This window comes from Gallinula chloropus (genome assembly GCF_964237585.1).
Source record: "Gallinula chloropus genome assembly, chromosome: Z".
Taxonomy (NCBI): domain Eukaryota; kingdom Metazoa; phylum Chordata; class Aves; order Gruiformes; family Rallidae; genus Gallinula; species Gallinula chloropus.
Window position 1 is genome coordinate 29,748,856 of NC_140089.1, and position 19,890 is coordinate 29,768,745.

Here is a 19,890-nt window from a genome sequence, read left to right on the forward strand (position 1 = left end):
CTAGAATGTCTCTCCTTCTCTTCACTCATTACCAGAAACATCTGGCACTATGGTAATACATCACTTTGGGAATGTATTTCCTTAAAGCATTGGGAGCAAAAACAACCAGTTGCTCTAGTTTTAAAGATAAGTGGTGCCAACGAAATTTGAAGATGTGAATCTCCCTAACTCAAAAATTCCAGAGGAAAGCAAAACGCATGGCCAGCGTTTTTGTGTTTTTAAGCAGCAGGATTTTAAAAGGGCATTCCTTTCCCGGAAACTTCAAGGCCGGTACCCGGACTTTGGACCACCCGATGTTGGAATAAGGTTTGCCCTTTGGTAACAGCTTTTGTAAACAAAGCACAGAACGTGTTACCCACCCGTCTGGCCCTGCTCTAACAGGTCACGCTTTCATTGTAACCACCTTCCAGCTGGTAAAACCACTGCAACGTCCCTGCGAACCGCTCTCCCCTGCCGTGACACCTCACTCGCTCCGCTCTTCTCCCGGCTACGCGCACGCCCACGGGTTACCCGGCCTTGCCTTCCCCCAGCACAGCCAGGCAAAGCCGAAAAGCAGCGCGGCCGGTTTCTGCAACCAAGGAGCTTCCCGCCTGAACGACAAACCGCTCCTCTCAACCCCCCGAACCGCCCGCAGCAGCCAGCTCATGGCAGCCCGTTTCTACCGGCGGTAGCTCGCCGCTCCGCCCTCACCGCGGCGCCGCCCGCCTCCGCTGTCCCTTCGCACTCGGCCATACGGCACCCGCCAAGGCGGACGGCCAGCGCCACCACCGGGCGCTGCGGTACCGCCCACGGCCGAGCACCGGGGCGGGCCTTCCGGCCGCCGCAACCCACTCAGCGTCCCCGAGCTCCGCGGGCGTGCATCTCCTCCGCGCTGCGCCGCGAGGCCAGCTGCCCGCGGGAGCTGCGCCGCCCCGACCGCTCACGGTAACGAGATCCCTTGCGGGTGTCGGGAGCGGGGCCACCGGTCAAATCTGCGGTCCCCGCGTACCCCAGGCGCTCCGCCCGCCCCTCGTAGTGGGGCGGGAGCAGGCAGGCAGGCGGCTGGGCAGCCGTGATGCGGTTGGGCCCGGTGGGGAAAATGGTGTGTGTTTGTCCGCGTCCGGGAGGAGAGGTCGTGTAGCGGGCGGCACCGCGCTCCGCGGTCCGCGCTTCCCTTTAGCGCGGGTGACAGCGGCCATGCGCGGGACGCGGAGGCGTTCCTAAAGCTTGGAGGAGTCTCCAGAGGGACTTGCCCTCTCGAGACTGTGCTTCGTTGTTTCTGAGGCACCCGAGGCTAGTTTCTTGGCGTGGAGTTCCGCCCTGTTTTGGACTGTTCAGCATTGTGGGTCTGCCTGGTCGGTGTACACGAGTGGGCTGGAACTAGATGGTCTTGATGTCCCTTCCAGGCCCTCCAAACCATTCTGTCGTTCTGTGACACCAAAACACGTGTTTCACATTCAGATAACCTTCATTCTTGTAGCAAAAAATCTCTCCTTAAGTTCCTTTAAAACTAGTCTTGATTCCTAGGATAAAGTGTCACCCTTTGGAGATGTGTGGGACTAACAGTAACAGTGTCGTACTAAATACAAGAACCTGACTGTTGTTTCCATACTTATTTTAGTTAAATCCCTTTCCTAATGGTGAATATATTTTCAGGCATTTTTGGTTTTTTTTAACTTAGTTGACACAATGACCAACTCTGAGAAGAGCTTCCATCAGGACATGATTTCTCAGCTGCATAATTTTGCTGCTGTTGGAGATGCAGCCAGGCTGAAAGCTCTGCTTAGCCACTCGCCGTCACTTATCAATGCGCCTTCGGATAACGGCTGGACAGCTCTGATGTATGGTGCCAGAAATGGACACCTTGAGGTTGTGCAAATTCTTCTGGAGAAAGGGTAAGCTGTTTGGTAAATCCCGCTGAAGAGGTCTAACCTGAGTCCTTTTCGACAGTCTCAGAAACGTAAATTTACGTGACCAGTAGTGGCAAAGTTGCCAGGGTTAAAACTCAGAACGATGGATGTACTGTGTGTCGGTCTATACCCAAATTCTACCATTCCACTGCGCTTTCCATATGTACTAAGAAACTGTAATGAGGATCTCTAAAATTACAGCTTTGATCTTCAGGGTTACATTGTCATTCCTCCCCAGAGACTGACTGACTAGAACAAAGTTTGTATCCCATTCCAATGACTGTACTTACTATAAATTTGGTATGTTTGATTGTTTCACTTCAACTTTTTCTCATAAATGTATTTGTAATCCACTTGCATCTCTGTTACAGTGCAGAATGTTTTCTGAGGAGCTGGCTGTTAAGTGGGACATGGCAGACACAGCTTTAGCAAAGTTACTGATTGATTGAATTTAATTTCTCTCTTTTTTTTTTTTTGACAATTCACTTGCTCCTTCCTCCTGGAGCTGTCATGTTCTTTTCTTCAGTCAGCATGACACCAAATATGTACGTTGCTTGTCAAAAAATTGCTATCATATTTATCACCTATCTTCAAGTCAACTGTTGTACTTCTAGATATTCAAGACAGAATAGCAAAGAATTCTTCAAAGTTCTCCTTGAGATCCCAAAGAAGATTCTACTGAAGTCTGAATAAAGTCAGCATCCAAATATTTGAAATGGAAAACATTTCAAAATGAAGGGTGAGAGTCAGTTGTTGTGGTTCAACTGAGCTCTGCATTTTTCAATCCTGGTCTGTTCCATTCTACACCACTCACTACAGAACCAAGCAAGCTGAGCTCATGCTGTAGTTAGGAGTAATCTCATTCCGCAGCCTCCAGTGATCATCCCACCTTTTTTTTTTTTTTCTTTTCCCAGTCCTATCCAGATGCTGTTTCCTCTGCTTATGATCAGAGTGAAGCATCACACTAACTTCTGTTTCGTACTGTAATCAGTACATTCCAGGAAGCAAAGGAGTATCAAAGTGGCAGATTTTATGGGTTGAAATAATCTCTTTTAAGGAATTGTTTGATATTTTGGGGAAGCTACCAGTTTGGTAAATAGGGTAACAGGTTTTAAGTTAGAGTGAATATCCACTAGTAAGCGTCATTTTCAGGGCCCTACTCTTAGGCAGTTGAATATCATTGCTAGGATTATACTGTGGCTTTATTAGTCTCATTTGAGTTATGCTTAATCATAATAATAATTTGGACAAATGCAATTGCTGGATATATATAGATATGAAAGACTATGAAGGTAGTATTTTGTAACACTCCAGAGGTTAAATCCTGGAAAGCTAGTCACTTGCCTTTTTTTACATACATACATGTTTCAAGAAAACATACAGGAAATGTTTGTGGACTGGAAAAAAATATCTTAGTGATCCAAAGAGTTCAGGCCACTGTTTTGGACACTGAATGGCAGCAGCCTGATCGCAGTTGGAACATGTCTCGGCCGATGGAAGGTGGAATTCAGTGGCTGAGAGAAAGGAAATTCGATTTTGCCTAAATGATACTTAATAATTAAAGATAAATGGGAAACAGTTTCTTTTGCATGAAAAATTTCAAATTAAATTTTGAATGCTTTTCTAAATACATACTCAACTCCCTCAACAACTACTGAGGTTAATGTAAAATCTCACATCACGACAGCCTCGCCTGTTTATCAGCAACATAAATATACTGTTCCCTGGTTTAAAAAACCTCTTGAGTCTGGCCTCACATCTACTGAATAATTTGTAGTTTAAAGTGGTAAGCAGTGATTTACTTATAAACCTGAGTTAAAGTTGAGAAAAAAGAGAAGTGCGTTAGTGTTGGCGTCCTGATCAACCCAAATCTATTTCAGCTTTGTAAAATACTTTTGTTAATATTTAAATATATACCATGAGGCTGGTATATATTTATATATCTGTATGATTTTGCAGACATTTTGATAACGAATAGATCCTCACAGGGACCAGCACCACAGTTGTAAGGGTGCTACTTCTCTCACTAAGCAGAGGCTGTATTTTTCATTCTTATTTAATGGTAAATGTTTTGTGGTAGATGTTTTAATGCTGCTTTCCGTAGCTTCTAGAAGGCAATGGTAGTTAAACTGCTCTTCTTTTTTTATATGACTGGTTACTCAGAAAAGACCCATAGCCTGGCTATCAAAGTTCTGTCTGGAAGTGATCTTGAGCGTTTTTTTTTTTTTTCTTCCCCATGATGCACTGTGTGGGATGTTAATGAATTCATTGCTGTTGCATGGACCTTGGTAAATATAATCTCAGGTGGATCAGCAAGACATGGGATGTGGCCTTAGGAAAAGAAAATTAAGTATGAGTACTTGTCATAATGCTCAAAGAGTGCCCCAGTAGATAAAGCGTATAAACTTTCTTGTACCTTAACAGTATTAGATGTTTATGCTATAAGAATAATACAGTATCAGTAGTCTTCCTAAACATACTCACCCTGGTAACCACTGTTCTTTTCTGTTTTCTCTAGGTGTGACAGGTCCATCATTAATAAATCAAGGCAGACGGCTCTGGACATTGCTAAATTTTGGGGTTATAAGCACATAGCTAATTTGCTGACTAATGTGAAGGGTGGGCAGAAGCCTAATTTTCTGTCAAATGAGGTGAAAGAATATGAAAATTATTTTAGCTTGACACTTCTGGACAGAAGGAGTGATAAAAGAACAGATTCCAAGTGGCTAAGCAAAAAACAAAGCCACCCAACTACAGTATACATCCTTTTCTCAAATCTAAGTCCTTTGGTTACTTTGAGTGGGGGAATAGAGAGCTCCCAGCAGCCAGAAGTAAAGCTTTGCAGGCTGTACCATAAGGATGTGGAGCACTGCATGAACGAAACTGAAGAAAGTACCTTGATTTTTCTTGGTGTTGAACTTCAGTTCCACATGAACCTGCCAGCTGCTTGCAATGGAAAAGTTCTGCAGGAAGATGAAGAAGATGGGTTGGTTGCTTGGTTTGCTCTTAGTGTAGATCCTGCTTCTGCTGAGAAGTTTAAACAGAAGCATGAGGACTGTTACTTTCTTCACCCACCAATGCCAGCACTACTGCAACTACCTGAAAAAGAAGCTGGTAAGGTGCATAAAATGCAACAGTTGTCAAATGTGTGATCAGAAATAACATGCCTTGGGATTCACTGGGATACAATGCAAAGACAAACCACTGCAAAGGAGTCAGGTATTTTCAGAGGTTTTAGAAGTATTTTAATTTTAGAGGCATATGAGTGGTTTTGTGAAGAATTTTATGTGTAAGAACATGTGATTGCAACATGCAAACACCTGCAATGGCAAGTATTACTAGACTGTAAAATTGATCGTCATAGTTTTCTAAATGGTGCTATTTAAATAAGAGTATACTCATCAGAGAGGGAAACTGAGCCAGTGTTGGAAGGTTGTGGTTTCAAAATGAATGAATGTCATTATGGACATGCTGTTAACAAGTGCTGTTGTAACAGTTTTGCTTTTACAGAAGGATAAAGGGCAATCTTGACTTGCAGCTGAAGCTTAAATGAAACAATACATTATTATGTCAATAGTTGTAGTAGCCCTAAAATGGTCATCTGAAAAAGGTGTGATATGTAATACTGGCACTTTGCCCAGACAAAGTAACTTTTCTGATAGACAGGGTTTATTGATCTGGATGAATTTGTTTCTGAACATAAATTGGTCTGTAGCTACATAGTACTGTGTCCTGTTGCATGTACCGTGCTTCAGAGGAAAAGATCTGAATAACTCATATTGCTCAGCTCCTTTTGTAGTAGAGATTACAATTCAAGCCATAGTCTCTTACTTTGATTTTTATGTTAAACTTTACTACTTGCTTTTTCTATACAAAGCCTACATGAATTAGTAATTAATTCTGTGCATTTTCAATGTAATCTTTTAAAGGAGTAGTAGCCCAGGCTAGATCTATTCTAGCATGGCACAGTCGCTACCAGTTCTGCCCAACATGTGGAAGTGCAACCAAGACTGAAGAAGGGGGTTACAAGAAAACTTGTTTAAAAGAAGATTGTCCCAGTCACCAAGGTGTTCACAACACATCATATCCAAGAGTTGGTGAGCATTTTGTAGGATAAACTTGGTCAGAAGCAACTTGTTTGTATAATTACATACATGTAAATCAATTTCTTATTAGTTTTTTCAGCCGCTTGCTTCTGTCCCATGTCTAAAATACTTGTCTCTCCCAACAGTATGTGTGTCTCAGCTCTGTTTAGGATAAAGTAATTCATGTTTTTCTTCCTTGCAGTAGTCTGTAACAAGGAGTTGCTGTGACAGTACCCATCTTTATTGCAGTGGAGTAATACCAGTTACAAGTTCCAACAATGTAAATGAAATATCAGCAATACAAAGTGTCACATTTTACTCTTTGATCATCTTTCCTTCCCTTAACCTGTCCTCTTTTCTGCAGTTGTAGTTCTGGTGAAGCTTGCTAAAATACTAGTGGCTGTTTCTTTTACTGTTTCTAGACAACAAACTTGTGTAGGAAAGGCTGATGAACCAGCGTTTCCTACTGATGCCTTTCTCTGAAGAAAGTTTATGCAACTCTGCATATTTTATACTGTGTTCTGTGGCAGATGCCTTTGAGCAGGACAACAATTGTTGAAATTACTGTATAGAGAGGTTGCTCAATCAAACCTTTTCATACAGACAGAAAAAAACCTGGTGTTTGGACCAAAAAAAATGACAAAAATACAAAGAGAAAAATACATTAAGGCAGAGGTAGATAAATAATTTTTTTAAAATTGTTACAAGCTACATAGCAATAAAAAGGAAAAAAAAATCTTATATGAACATGTGCAGGAAGACTTGACAGAAAGAACGATACCCATAGGAGAAAATGCTAAGAAAAAGGTATGTAAAATGACTAGAGGTGAGAAAGTACACATAAATGCAAAATCAAACGAGAGATTGCTAAAAGCAAAAATAGAAAGTTCAGTCAGTTTAGAAATTTTGTAGCTGGAGAATCTTATTCTTTTTTGGTGTTTCCATCAAAAATACTTTCTTCAGGCCAGTGTGTGTGGAGGAGATGATAGTAAATTGGTTTTGAGGTAAACATTACTGCTATCTGCTGGATGCATTGCTAGATTAGTATTACTGATACTCTTAATAGATTGTGTGCTTTAGTTTCAGGTAATTTATGCTTTTGAAGCCTTAGGTAGTAAACTGCTTCTACTAAGCACATATGTTGCAAAGCAAAATAAAGAGATACCTTGCAGACAACAAAAAAACAAAGTGAAATAAAATAATGGCTTGCCCTGGGCACCAATACAGTTCTTATTTCAGTCACTTAAAGGTATCTTACTTGTATTTACATGCATTTTTGTCAAATAGGCTGAAATTTTTTACTGCTTTAAAGTCCCTAAAATGTTGAAATACATTCCTTTCATGTCCCTTACAGATCCTGTTGTGATAATGCAAGTCATCCATCCAGATGGCAACCACTGCCTTTTAGGTAGGCAGAAGAGATTTCCCCCAGGAATGTTTACCTGTCTTGCTGGATTTGTAGAACCTGGTAAGTAATTTCATTTTCCCTTACCAAATGTTTTTTTCTCACATAGACTATTGTACATTGAAAATAATATACGAATACGTTCGGTGTTATGTCAAATAAATGTTTATGCTTTCTGTTAGGTAAGTTGTTGTAATAAGCATGCCCATTTTGTTCTTGCAAGCATCCAATTTATAAAAAAAGAAAAAAACCCCACAACTTGAGTAAATAAAATTTAAAAATACTTCTCATGCTCTCTTAAATCATACATTTAAGTGAAAAAAATATTCCAAAACACAATAACGTAATTTCTTTGCTGATATTATTAGGAAGGGATTTTAGCATAGGAAAAATAAGAGTTAAAGCATTGCATAGTTAACATAAACTTAAGAGATATTTTGCTATCTGTGTTCAGCAGCAATAGATGGAATTGCTTGCAGTTACTAGTAGCTGCAGAACAATTTGTAAGACATTCTCATATTTGGAATGCATCTTAATCACCACTGAAATTACAGAATATATGTATTTAGTAACTGCAGGTGAAATACAGTGACAGCATTAATAAGTTCATTCAGGTGTCATTTGGAAAAAGTCAGAATGTTTATTTCTTCACTCCTTTGTTTCTTCTGCTGGCCTTACTACACTCTGGTGCTGAATTTGAGTATATACACTGAAATTTAAGACTAGCTGATCTTATCATTAGCTTCTAATCAGCTGAATCTAGCTGTAATAAAACCTCCCTTTGATGCACGGACTGGCTTTTTAAATGTACCTGTAATTCATGATTACCACACAGCACTTGCAGGCATAGGTAAGCCTATGACCATCAACATTCCACATATACATCCAGCAGTTTTGCATGAGTATGGAATTAAAACTTTACATTGCAGTTTAAATTTGGAGAACTGTCTTGTATGTGCTAAGGCAACAAAGAACAAGTCAGACAAAGGGAATAATAAATGCAGGAATGTGTGCAAGTCTTCTGAAGTCTCTTATTTTCTTATTTAATTTTAAATACTGTATCCAAGTTGTATTATGTGCTGTTACAATCATTCTGAAAAATCAAAAAGATACTACTATTTATAAATACTACTATTTATAAATGAGCAAATTAGCATTTCAAAAGTAATTAAAGGAACAGTGTACTTCCTACCTATTTTTTTACATATCAGGCGTGGTAATACCAGTTTGTTTTTACAAAAAATTATCAATTCAGGAAATAAGCATTATGATGGAGAAATCATAATACTTTACCTTCAAAAGTTCTATTTTGCGTTGGGGGCTAGATTTACCTTAAAAATACCTTCTGTGTCTCGTACCTTAGGTCTCTGCCCAGATATGTGAACTACATCTCTAAAGATAATTGTCTGGGGCAGTTTCACATCTTTTGTGTCAGTTGGAAACACAGGATGCAGTCATTGCTTGCAGTGTTTTCATCAGCTGCTTGTTCTTTGCCCTTTTTGATCAGGTGAGACGATAGAAGATGCTGTTCGAAGGGAAGTAGAAGAGGAGGCTGGAGTGAGAGTTGGCCATGTTCAGTATGTCTCTTGCCAGCCATGGCCAATGCCCTCCTCCCTGATGATTGGCTGCTTAGCTGTTGCAGTGTCTACGGAAATTAGAGTTGACAAGAATGAAATAGAGGATGCCCGCTGGTTTACTAGAGAACAGGTAAAGTTCAATTTAATTTCCTTCTTGTACTGTCTAGTCTGTGACTGTATTGGTTCTGGCATATACAGATACTTCCTTTTTCCAGTAGCTTGAAATTTACACATACAGTCTCCCATTTTATTGTACTACTACAGTTGTATTACGTTGCAATTGAAGAATACACACAACCAGAGAAAGGCAGATATTCATGGTAATTTCTGAGTCACTTGCAAGCCTGTTTTATGATATTTTTGCCAGTTAGCAAAATTTTCCTTTTGGGAGTTACCCAAGTTACTGTTACTTTAACCCACTTTCTAAGCAAGCCCATGCTTTCCACTTTGGCACTAGTAGTATTTAGTAACATTAATCACCTAAGTTTCTCCCAACAAGCTACAAGATTTGCTGGAAGAGGGGGAGGTTTAGGTAAAAACTCCAGGAACTCATTAGTTTCTATGCATATTAATAGTCTGTTATTGAATGCAGTTGCTATGCATTAATAGGAAATTCTACACTAAGCTTTCCCAGGTATTTAAAATAAAGGAGGAAAAAAAGACTTTCACATAGAGATTGATTTTAAAGTAATGAGTGGAAAAAGGAAAGATTGCTTTTATAGCATAGTCTTCACAGGCTACTTAGGAGATAAAATTTTAGTAACACTGTACTGCCTAGTAGTTGTAAGTCAGCTCTCTAAATCAATTTGAAGGTAGTCACCTACTATCTCGGTGTATTCCTGACAAAACTGAGATCATTGTTTTAAATACAAATTCTGAATGCAGCTCGTCACAGACAGATTGTTCTGGACTTACAAATAAATGTACTTCAGAAGTATGCTAAACTGAAAGTGTACTCCCATGTTGTTAGCAGCTGCTTCAGAAAAACACCACCACATTTCCTTCTACACTGTATGTGGAAAGTAAGGTATGGAAGGGTGTAGAGCACCACCTGGTGGTCCGTGCCCTAAAGAGGCTTCACAGAAACCTTCAATGTCAGATTAACGGTCAGACTCCACTGCTGTATTAGAAAGTATCCTTTGGGGCACATTTGAGCTCAAAAATCTCCGAATTCACACAGAATTCTATGTGGGTTTTTTCTCTGTGTCTGTCTTGGAGAATCTGATTGCGGCTTTTTAATAGCTGTAGTAATGATAAACTGATGGATCGTCATAGTAAGATAATTCCTGCATTAATACAATGTTAGAATCCATACAGTTGATAATACTGTCTTCTAAAGAGAAAAAAATGTGTCTTTACTGCAGGTCATCGAAGTTCTCATTAAAGGAAACCAGCGTTCTTTCTTTGTACCACCAAGTCAAGCTATTGCGCACCAGTTGATAAAACATTGGATTGGAATGAATGCTAATCTTTAATTCAAATAATCAATTTCTTCAAGTTAAATTACATTTTCTAGTAAACACTAAATGAGGAATAAATTAGCAAGAATTTTTTATCTAGCAAAAGTGCAACTACATGAATCTTTAAGCCTTTCCTTTGTTTCCTGAGCTGAACTGTGCAAAACTTTGTAGGTATTTTCAGATGTGAGTTAGAACTGAACAACCACCCAGTGATTATCCCAAGCAAGCAACAAATAGGTAAAATTGGTACCTTGTTGTGCTCAGGCTGCTTTTTCATTTTAGAATCAAATTACTGTGCCTTTATTATGCTTTTTAATATTTGATTTGTTCCTTCCTGTTTCCCACTGGAAGGACTCACAGCATTACAAAGAGGACTGACTGACTGCCTGCTGTTTGAACTCTTGTGCTTGCTTCCTCTTGTTTTGCCTGAGTTATTTCTTTCTCATTGTTTCCTGCCTACTTCCTTTATATTTTGCTTGTCACAAAAATCAACATTCAGTGCTGAAAGTCTTAACCAATGATGGTTATTTTTAAGCTAATAGCATAGTTAAATGGTGAATGTATCGTGCTTTCTATCTTTCACGTTAACCGCCCTCTAAGCAGAGTATTTACTCCTCCTGTCTGGTTTGGCCTGCACTTACCCGATTACACATCAGCCTGAATTTAAAGGTATAACATAGTAGTCTGTATATGAAAAAGGTACTGGAGAATCATCCCAAAAAGCCTAAATATCAGCTATTTTTATAACGTGTACTTACTGACCCAAGAGAGTGAGTTACTTCATTTTATGATAATTAAAAATGGAACTCTAGAGTGACGAAGGAATAAAGTAGATTAATTAAGACATTGTATCTCAAAATATGTACAAAACTCTTTTATGGAAATGGAGACACTAAGATTGTTACTGTTGTTAAGTATTCTACAGTTGAAAGAAATATATTAATCATAGCTGTAAATCTGGGAAAGCAATATGTGAATTAAAATATTTAATTACATGTATTTAATGCTACAGTTCAGATTTGTGCCTTAATTTATTATGTTATTGAAAAGAATGTTAACTTAGTATTCTCTCAAGATGGAAGGTTATAAAAAGTATACTGGTTTGATTACTAATGTCATTATGTAATGCTTCAGTAGTCTGTAATTATGCAGTCACTGCAGTGATATAAAAAGAAATGCAAATGACCAGAAGGAAATATGATGATGCCATAAATATTAACTTTCTATCATATGTTCATTTGTTTATTCAGAGTAATTTCAATATATTTTTAGATCAATAAAAGATGTCAGAGTTGTTTAAAAATTCTCTACAAACTGGAATCAATAAAAATACTTTGCAAATTCTAATAGTTCCCTTCTTCCATCCACCTTCCCCCTTCCCTTTTTATTTAATGAATGCAATGCATATCAAACTTCAAATCAAGGAGCATCAGTGACAGTCAGAACGACTGACAAATCATTTCTTTATTCTCTCCCTTGCTTCAGCTGTACCTGCAAATGAAGAAAATGAGGGTATCTCTTGAGCCATTTGGAAAGAGAAGGAAGCAATACACTGCTTCCCTTTAAAAATTGCTTTTGCAGAGATGGGGGAGTATGAAAAGATGTCGTAGACTACAGCTACCAGCAGGATCACATGTTGTCAATGGAGTTACTCTTCTTAACAGCAGTGACAGAAGGAAGACATGTTGCAGGTTGTTCATACAAGTAAGGGAGAACGTTGGGCAGTATGCGAACAGTAGAGAAAGATAAGCAGTGGGAGGGATTTATAAGCAGTTGTGTGAATATTATGTGTTAAGAAAGATGAACAGAGAAGGAATGAGAAACAGATGGAATAGAGGATAAAGCAAAGAGTAAATACATGTAAAGATAAATAATGTATCACAAACATATTTTTGGTTATGTCAGAGACCCATTCTAATGTTAGTTTTCCATGTAGGGATTTATATTGGGTTGCTATAGAAATAGGTTTGTAACTGTGAAATTCAAGAAGAATGTATCCATAACCAATACTGATACTAAGAATCATGTTATTTAAAATTGAAAATCTCTAAAAATAATATACATATATACATTGCAATGGTAGTAATTTCAAAAACAATTTTACTGCATGAAAAAAGCAGAAAAATGATAGTTAGAAAAACATTTCAATAATCTCTGCATTTGAGAGTAACACTTTAATAATCTTTCAGTTCTAATGTGTTGCAAAAATTTTTAATATATATACACTCTCAAAAGCTAAACCAACAGTCCTTTTTAAGCTTGCTTCACTTCTTTCTGTCTCCAATAGATAAACCATTCACAGAGAAGTTGATAAACACCCCTTGTTAAGAAAATTAATCTTAGTCTTTTACTAAAAGTGAGACTTTTCCTGGGTTTTATTGCTTAATTTGAGTTCTTTGTAGGTTGTAGGATTTTTAGTTTAAAAATACCCATCCATATAAAATTTTTGAAGGATAGCTATCATTTGCAGATTATATATGAAATAGCTAACTGAAGAGGCAAATGCTGTCATTATTTAGCAACAGCAGCAATTTGGAACACTGCCAAATTAGTGCATTTAGCAACAGTTACACAGGGAACGGAGTGATTCTGACTGGTCTGGCCACAGTTCCTTCCCTATGGTGATTTGCCTTATCCAACAGACTGCAGCTTTTACAAGGAGCCATTTCTTGCTGCTGAAGTTAATGTAAGACATTAAGAAAATAGTATTCCTCAAACCACTAAAAAAGGGGGTTTGTTCGTGCTGTAATAATAGTCTCTCCTTCTCCTTTGTGCCGGCAATGGCACAAGAGCAAAACAAGCCCTGGTTGTGTGTAGATGTGCAAGGCAGGATGCTACAGAGATGTGCTTTCTCCCAACCTGCCAGTACACTAATGAAAACTATCTTCTGTTCAGTATGCAATTTGTAAATAGTGTTTTATCTGGTTTTGAAATTATAATGATTTATAAATAACACAATTAGCAATTTAGTAACACGGAAAAAAATAGCTGTTTAAATACAAAGTTGATCCTACTAACCAAGCTGTAAGGTCATGTGATGCAATGTCATCCCATGTAAGTGAAGTATTGATTGTGAGATTTTTACCAACTTTGCATTGGTCCCTACAAGCATATTTCTTTAATCTCTTTTTTCATACTGGATGTGCATAAACACATGAAAAATCATTTCAGTGTTGATATATGAACATTGAATTTTGTGTAGGAATATTGCCAAGTTGGTAAATGGTTTTCTTGAGTTCTACAACATGTAGAGGAAAAGAGGTGGATGTCAGCAGGCTGATTAAAGGTAGACCAGTCGTGATGCTTCATGGAATTAAATATACTAATCAGATTCTGAGCTTAGGAGACAGAAATAGAAAAAGAAGTGGAGCAAGACTGTGAGCAACATTGCTTCTTTTATCTTTAATGTTAATTAGGTAACCTGATTGATTAGACTTTTCAGACAAAACTGACGTTTTGTAAAGCCTTGGTAAGTTGAGTTATTTTCTTATCCGTTTTAGCTGTTAAGAGTTAAATAACTAGTAGTCCTTTATTACTTCAGTGGTTGGAAGGCTATGTTTATACAGCCAATCATCTCTGACTGAGGTTGACAGTAAAGAAGTGGCTAAGTCCAAAGGAAAAGAAAGAAATTTCAACTTGTTGTCCTGTTAAGCATTAGCAAGACAGCCAGCTCATCCTTCATGAGCTTAGAAAAGCAAAGTATTCACAGAGTCCATAATAGGAAGAACATACCTGAAAGGAGTATCAGCTCACAGTAACAGTAAGTATAAAAATTTTTCCTATTTTTTTCTTTTTCCTTTTTTTTTAATACAGCCTTTAAGGTAGTATTCTGTAGAAACCAATGGCTGTAACTCACCATAGCTTTTATAAAACGGGATTTCTGCAGGTTTTTTACAGAGTAGATACAGTTTAAAGAATTTCAATTAAAGTGCAGTATATAGTTTGGTTTTCTGAATGAGTAAGAATGATAGTTTCATAAATGGAAGGGATTTTTCATAGAGTTTTGATTGTGAGTCAGTGGGAATGCTTGTTACAATTAAAGGGATTTCTAGGATAGATTTTTGATTCCTAAGACTGTCATTTTTATATGTAGGGACTTTAAGTGTATTTGTATATCATTTTAGAAATTAAAGTCTACCTGAGTGAACTTCAGTTTGTTATTTGCATTATCTTTCTGCAATGAATATTTCACGTGTAGAATATAAGGAATGCTATCACAGGACTACAGATTAATCGAGAATTAATATTACATATTTTTGATTAGAGAAGCTTACAAATTGAGTTTGCAGCATATAAATGAGTCTAGGAAGTAGGGATTTTTCCTCCTTACCATTTCATCATCCTGCATGCAAAATTACCTTTGGTCAAGTACTTTCTTATTTCTTTGTGAGAAACATTCTAACACTGGAATACTCCCACTTCAGTAAGGAAATGTAGACATTTTCTCAACATGCCTGCTAAAACTAAAAATGAGCCTATGAAATACTGTCTTCCATTTTTTGTCATTTGAAACCCAAATTACTCCTAATTTATGCAGTATAACTTGCTCATCTGGAGAAACTGACCCTTGAGACTGCATTGTCATAAAATAGGGTACCTTAGTATCCCTGTTTTATATACTGGAAACCAAATCCAAGAAGCTGGGGTAGGGGTTTTTTGCCATAATTACATTCTATGAGAATTGAAAGTAGGGGGTTTTTTTCACTTAATTTACACTTTGTAGTCGCAGGCATTCTCAAAACAAAAAAGCTACTTCATTTTTGAAGAAAATTGTTAAAGTATGCAACTATTGCATAGGTCTCTTTTGGTGGGCTGAGTTTCAAGTGTAATCAAAGATTTTGGCTTTACATTATTTCCATTATCACAGTTGAACAAGTCTGAAATTCAAATAAGTTGAATAATTAAGCTTGACAAATAATTGTAGGACTGTATTGACAGTAATGTCTCTGACTATAGAAATTCCATTTCGTTAATGGAAATGGTCATGTGTTTTAGTGAGATTTCCACTAATTTCATGACCAGTTGACACATCATCTCTGAGAAGTATTTCACTTAACCTGCTGTCATGTTTGATCATAAAAAATCATGAATTGTATGCTAAGAGGGAAACAAAAGTAACTCTAAAACAGTAATAACAGAGGTCCAACAGTGGAAACAGAATGACAGTTCATGGGATATTTTTTAACTATATTTCCAGAATGTTTGTTGAAGACAAAATGATTTTATTCTTTATTATAGAGATATAATGCAAAATCAATTACTTTCTCAATGGCGGTTTTAAAAAATTATTTTTACTTATATGCTAATAAATATAGAAGTATCCATTGCATTAGTCTGATACCACTGCGAAAATCTGATCAGTAAGTTGAAATATTCATGATACAGTCCTTGTGTTAAGGTTATCATGTGATCTCTGTACGGACCTCTTACAGCACAGAGGCTACATACCATTTCTCCATTTTGAGTGGTGGATAACAGTGGATAAATGGTAGAAATGAACAGAACTTAGTACAAATTAAGTATCTCCAGAAGATTAAATGCGTTTGTCCTTACTAATATATTATTGCTTCTTCTTGTGGCAAAAGCTCAAAATAATTAAACAGAAATCAAGATTAATTTGGTAACTCGGCAGAAATTTTAGAAGAAAATGAGGTTTATATAAGGTTTTGCAGAATTTAACAACTGAAAGATGGACCTATTACTTGTCTTCTCTCTAAAAATGCAGAAGTACTTGTGCACATACAGCCCTTGGTAGCCCATCTGGTTTCACTGTGAATTTGCTGGCACTTGGATACTCAGTTCTCAGTTAAGATGCTCTTGAAAACATTTGACTGATTTTATTAGCCTTTTTTAAAACTAAAGTGAAGAGCACCCTGCCTGCAGGGAGATAGCTTTCACATAATGGCCAGAATGGTATACTGGCTATTACTTTTAAAAAAGATCGGTCAAAACCTGTTTAGTACTTTGCCTCTTGCTTATAGAGGAGTCCAAGATAATGCTAATTATATGAGTGTGGGATTTCCTCAATATTCTCGCTTAGAGCATACATGATGTTCTTAGTTGCTTAGATGGTAACCTTCCTTGAGAAACAGAACAACAAAAATGTTAGTGGCTGGTGTTTGCTGTCTTTCCACAATACAGAAAAGCAAGGCACTGGTTGGGTGTGCTCATTAGAAGTCGCACATATCATGAGATGAAATGGCTGATCACTGGATCTTCATACAACACCTCTTGCAGATTAATTTCACTTACCTGTGCTTTTCTAAGCATTTCATTTCAATGCACTGTTCTCATAGCTAATTTGATACTGTCAGGTAACTACTGAGTTCCATTTGAACGGAAGTTGATTCTTGGCAGCCATATAATTCATGTTTTCATTACTTTTGTAAAATTCTTTAGGGTCCTGTTACATCTCCTGCAAATGGCTGCTGGATTCCTTTGTTCTAGATATTTGCAATGACTTTTTTTAAAGACCAATCTTCTTGGAAATATACAGACAAGTCTATAGACAAAGTAAGATATATGTTGACTGAGGCAAAGATTAAGAAACACTACTAAGACAGGCATTTTTGATAACACATAAAATATATTATTTGGCAACAATACTGCAGAAGTGGGTGTTCAAAAATTACTCAAATAAGGTAATAGTGGGAACTTTGATAAAGATAGTTCAAGCATCTTTCTAGAAAAAAAGAGAAAAATAGAAGGCACTTGATTTAGGCCTACTTGAATGAGGTAAATAAAAGGGATGACCCTTTTTTGCCTGCTCTCTGCATTGAACTTCTAGACTCTCGTACACAACCCATTCTAATGACATTGTCTCCATTAAAAATAAATTCTTGGGGGGTATCTGCCTCAATGCAGAAAAGCTAACACAGGCAAAACGACACAAAACACAATCGGTAAGGTGAGTAAGAGGAAGAACTCAAAAAAAAATAAGGCTGTAAGAGTAATTACGTAGGAGGAGAGGAGAAGCGGAATTAAGTGGTGAGAGACCAGGCCAAACATACTTGACAATTTGAGGAGCAAAGATTAGTATGGAATAAAAGGATACTGAGAAAAACAAGACAAGATACAATGGAGGTCAATGAGAGCAAAATTCAGTATAGCTAAAGTTGTCTGAGTCAATGGAGACAAAAAGTAGGATTCTGTACCCAGAGGGAGGAAATTAATCAGAAGGGTTCAATGGGGTGAAATACAGAAGGAAAGATCAGACATTGTTTCAGAAAGGCTTGGTTGGGTATTCTATGACATAGTTTTTCTACGGTCTCTGAAAGGTATAGGATTCACTGGGGAAGTATTCAGTGATCTGCCCCTGAGTACATGTATACCAATGCCTTATAAAGCACAGAATACTGAAGTTATAAGGAAGAGACCATCTCAAAAGGCAATTAATGTATCCTGAAAGAACATAAATTATTCTGTAAATTTATTATGTGACCACAGCATTAATATTCAACATTATTTAATTTTTTCTCCATATTTTCCTTTCCTAGTTTGTCTTTTCTGTCAGTGTCTCATTACTGTATAGGTTCGCTGAACATGGTGGTTTCGAAAACTTAAGAATACGTTTTCCCATAAAATCTTCATCACGTAAAAATATAAAAGTGAAGTAAGATAACTTGTCTATTTTCAGTTTTACTTCCTATCAGCATTTTTAAGGTAACATTTCCTGCTTAACAAGATGATCTGAGGCATATTTTAGAAACACATTTTGTTGCTTTTATTAGGGCAAAACTTGTCATCCACCCGCATTGTCCTGAAAGAAATACTACTACAGGTGTTATTCACAGTGAAAATGAACACAAATGAACACATTCTAGACAGAACTGTATCTGTTTTTATGGTGGAAAGTGATCTTTCACTCAAAATAAAGAAGTTGTTACTCTGAGCTAACCCAAGCACTGCTGTTTGCAGTAAGAATAGCCTGTCACATAGAGCACTATGTCAGTGGATGCTGGCTTCCATCCAGTGAACTGCTGAGTGCATCTATTCTCATCTCAGATAATTGGACTAGTTTTCATATAGTGTCCAGCAGTGGACAGAATAGTCCCTAATGCAGGGTCTTACCCTGCAGTCCTGATGCATACAACTAATCTTTACTCAAGTCAATGGGTCTACTCATGTGACTAGGATTGAAGGTGATGAGATTCCTAATTCTATTAGCACATCTCAGCTGTAGGACCTACAAAGCAAGAATAGACAGACAACGCAAAGAAAACACACATAGAAAAGATGAGTGAAAAGCAAAGAATTGGTACCTCTTCTGATAATGTAAACCTTAGAGGAGAAAGCATGAATTAGTAAACTAAAACACAGTAGAGACAACAAAACTATTTGCATCTTAAAGGCTCTTTCTAGTATTTATTTGAAAAGTATCAACAATTTAACATGCTGTATTTATTATTAAAATTAATAATGTATAATTATTAAAAGTATTCTTAATCCTAAAAGATCTGTGCAAGCAATTATTCTAAATTACAATTTTCATCTATTTACTACCAATTACAGAAAATTAACTAAATTAACTAAAATTAAATATAGTTTGACCATCCTGTTCACTCTGGTCTTGCATCTCATCTTTGACCACATAAAAAATAAATCTGTGATACTAGCACTATCAGAAACTTTCAGCTGTGGTTATCTCTACTGATTTTACTGCTCATTCTCAGAATATTACATTTAAGAGGGTACCAGATTATTTCCCAGAATCCTTGCCCGCAGAATACCAACACTGTTCACCTTCAGTGCTTTCAGGTTGTCCCTTGACACTAAATGCTATTTGACCACCTCAGACCTAGAATTTATTCTGCAAATTCATACCATGTTTTGTCATGAAAAAAACCTGGCAAAAACATACACTACAACCATGAGGAGAAGCTTGCATGAATATGATTTTTGTTTGAACTCATCCACAATACTTTCTATTACCTTAATATTCCAGCATGCTTCTTGCAGTGTTTCCTCCTTTCTTTTTGGTACTGTTCAATGTTCTTTTCAATTTTCTACTCCTCTATTGATCTTGAAGCATGCTCACCTTATCCCCAACACCATCACAGTTCAGATCCACTGCTAACTGGCTACAGTAATGCCTATTATTCTTTGCTAGGAAGAGGCCTTGAACACTTCATGTACTAAATATATTCCTGGCCTGTATTCAGCATTCTGTAAAATTCAGGTTTAGTTTAAAATAAAGTGTAAACTAGTGCATACAGCTGTACAATCAACTGCCAAATGCAAAGATGGACTTGAGCAAAACAGGCAGCTGTTCCCGATCTGTAAATAATTTTTAACAACATTTTAGCAACAAGGCTTAGTGATCACATTTCCTATATGGAGCATAGCCATTTTGTTACTGGGGATAAAACACAGGGGAAATAGGGGCGTGGGGGAAACATGAAAGTGGGATTCCAGGGAAAAGAACAAAAAAAGCAAAATAAAGTATTTTGGATAGACAATAATGAAGGTCAAGAA

General features: G+C 37.3%; 1 protein-coding gene across 1 annotated transcript; it reads left to right on the forward strand.

Annotated features, from left to right (window-relative positions):
* The first annotated feature begins 886 nt into the window (after nt 1-886).
* On the forward strand, nt 887-11,763 carry NUDT12 (nudix hydrolase 12). The gene is made up of 7 exons (XM_084278781.1): nt 887-924; nt 1,661-1,874; nt 4,408-5,003; nt 5,819-5,986; nt 7,329-7,442; nt 8,887-9,086; nt 10,321-11,763. Exons 2-7 carry the CDS (start codon nt 1,669-1,671, stop codon nt 10,429-10,431), a joined length of 1,395 nt encoding a protein of 464 aa, XP_084134907.1. The 5' UTR covers nt 887-924; nt 1,661-1,668; the 3' UTR covers nt 10,432-11,763.
* Nucleotides 11,764-19,890: the final 8,127 nt, after the last annotated feature.

What these genes read in the sequence shown, in the direction of transcription:
- NUDT12 (XM_084278781.1), top strand. Translation starts at nt 1,669, where the DNA reads ATGACCAACTCTGAGAAGAGCTTCCATCAGGACATGATTTCTCAGCTG. An exon ending in ACTACCTGAAAAAGAAGCTG is followed by an intron (nt 5,004 to 5,818) that starts GTAAGGTGCATA and finishes AATCTTTTAAAG; the next exon opens with GAGTAGTAGCCCAGGCTAGA. An exon ending in TGCTGGATTTGTAGAACCTG is followed by an intron (nt 7,443 to 8,886) that starts GTAAGTAATTTC and finishes CTTTTTGATCAG; the next exon opens with GTGAGACGATAGAAGATGCT.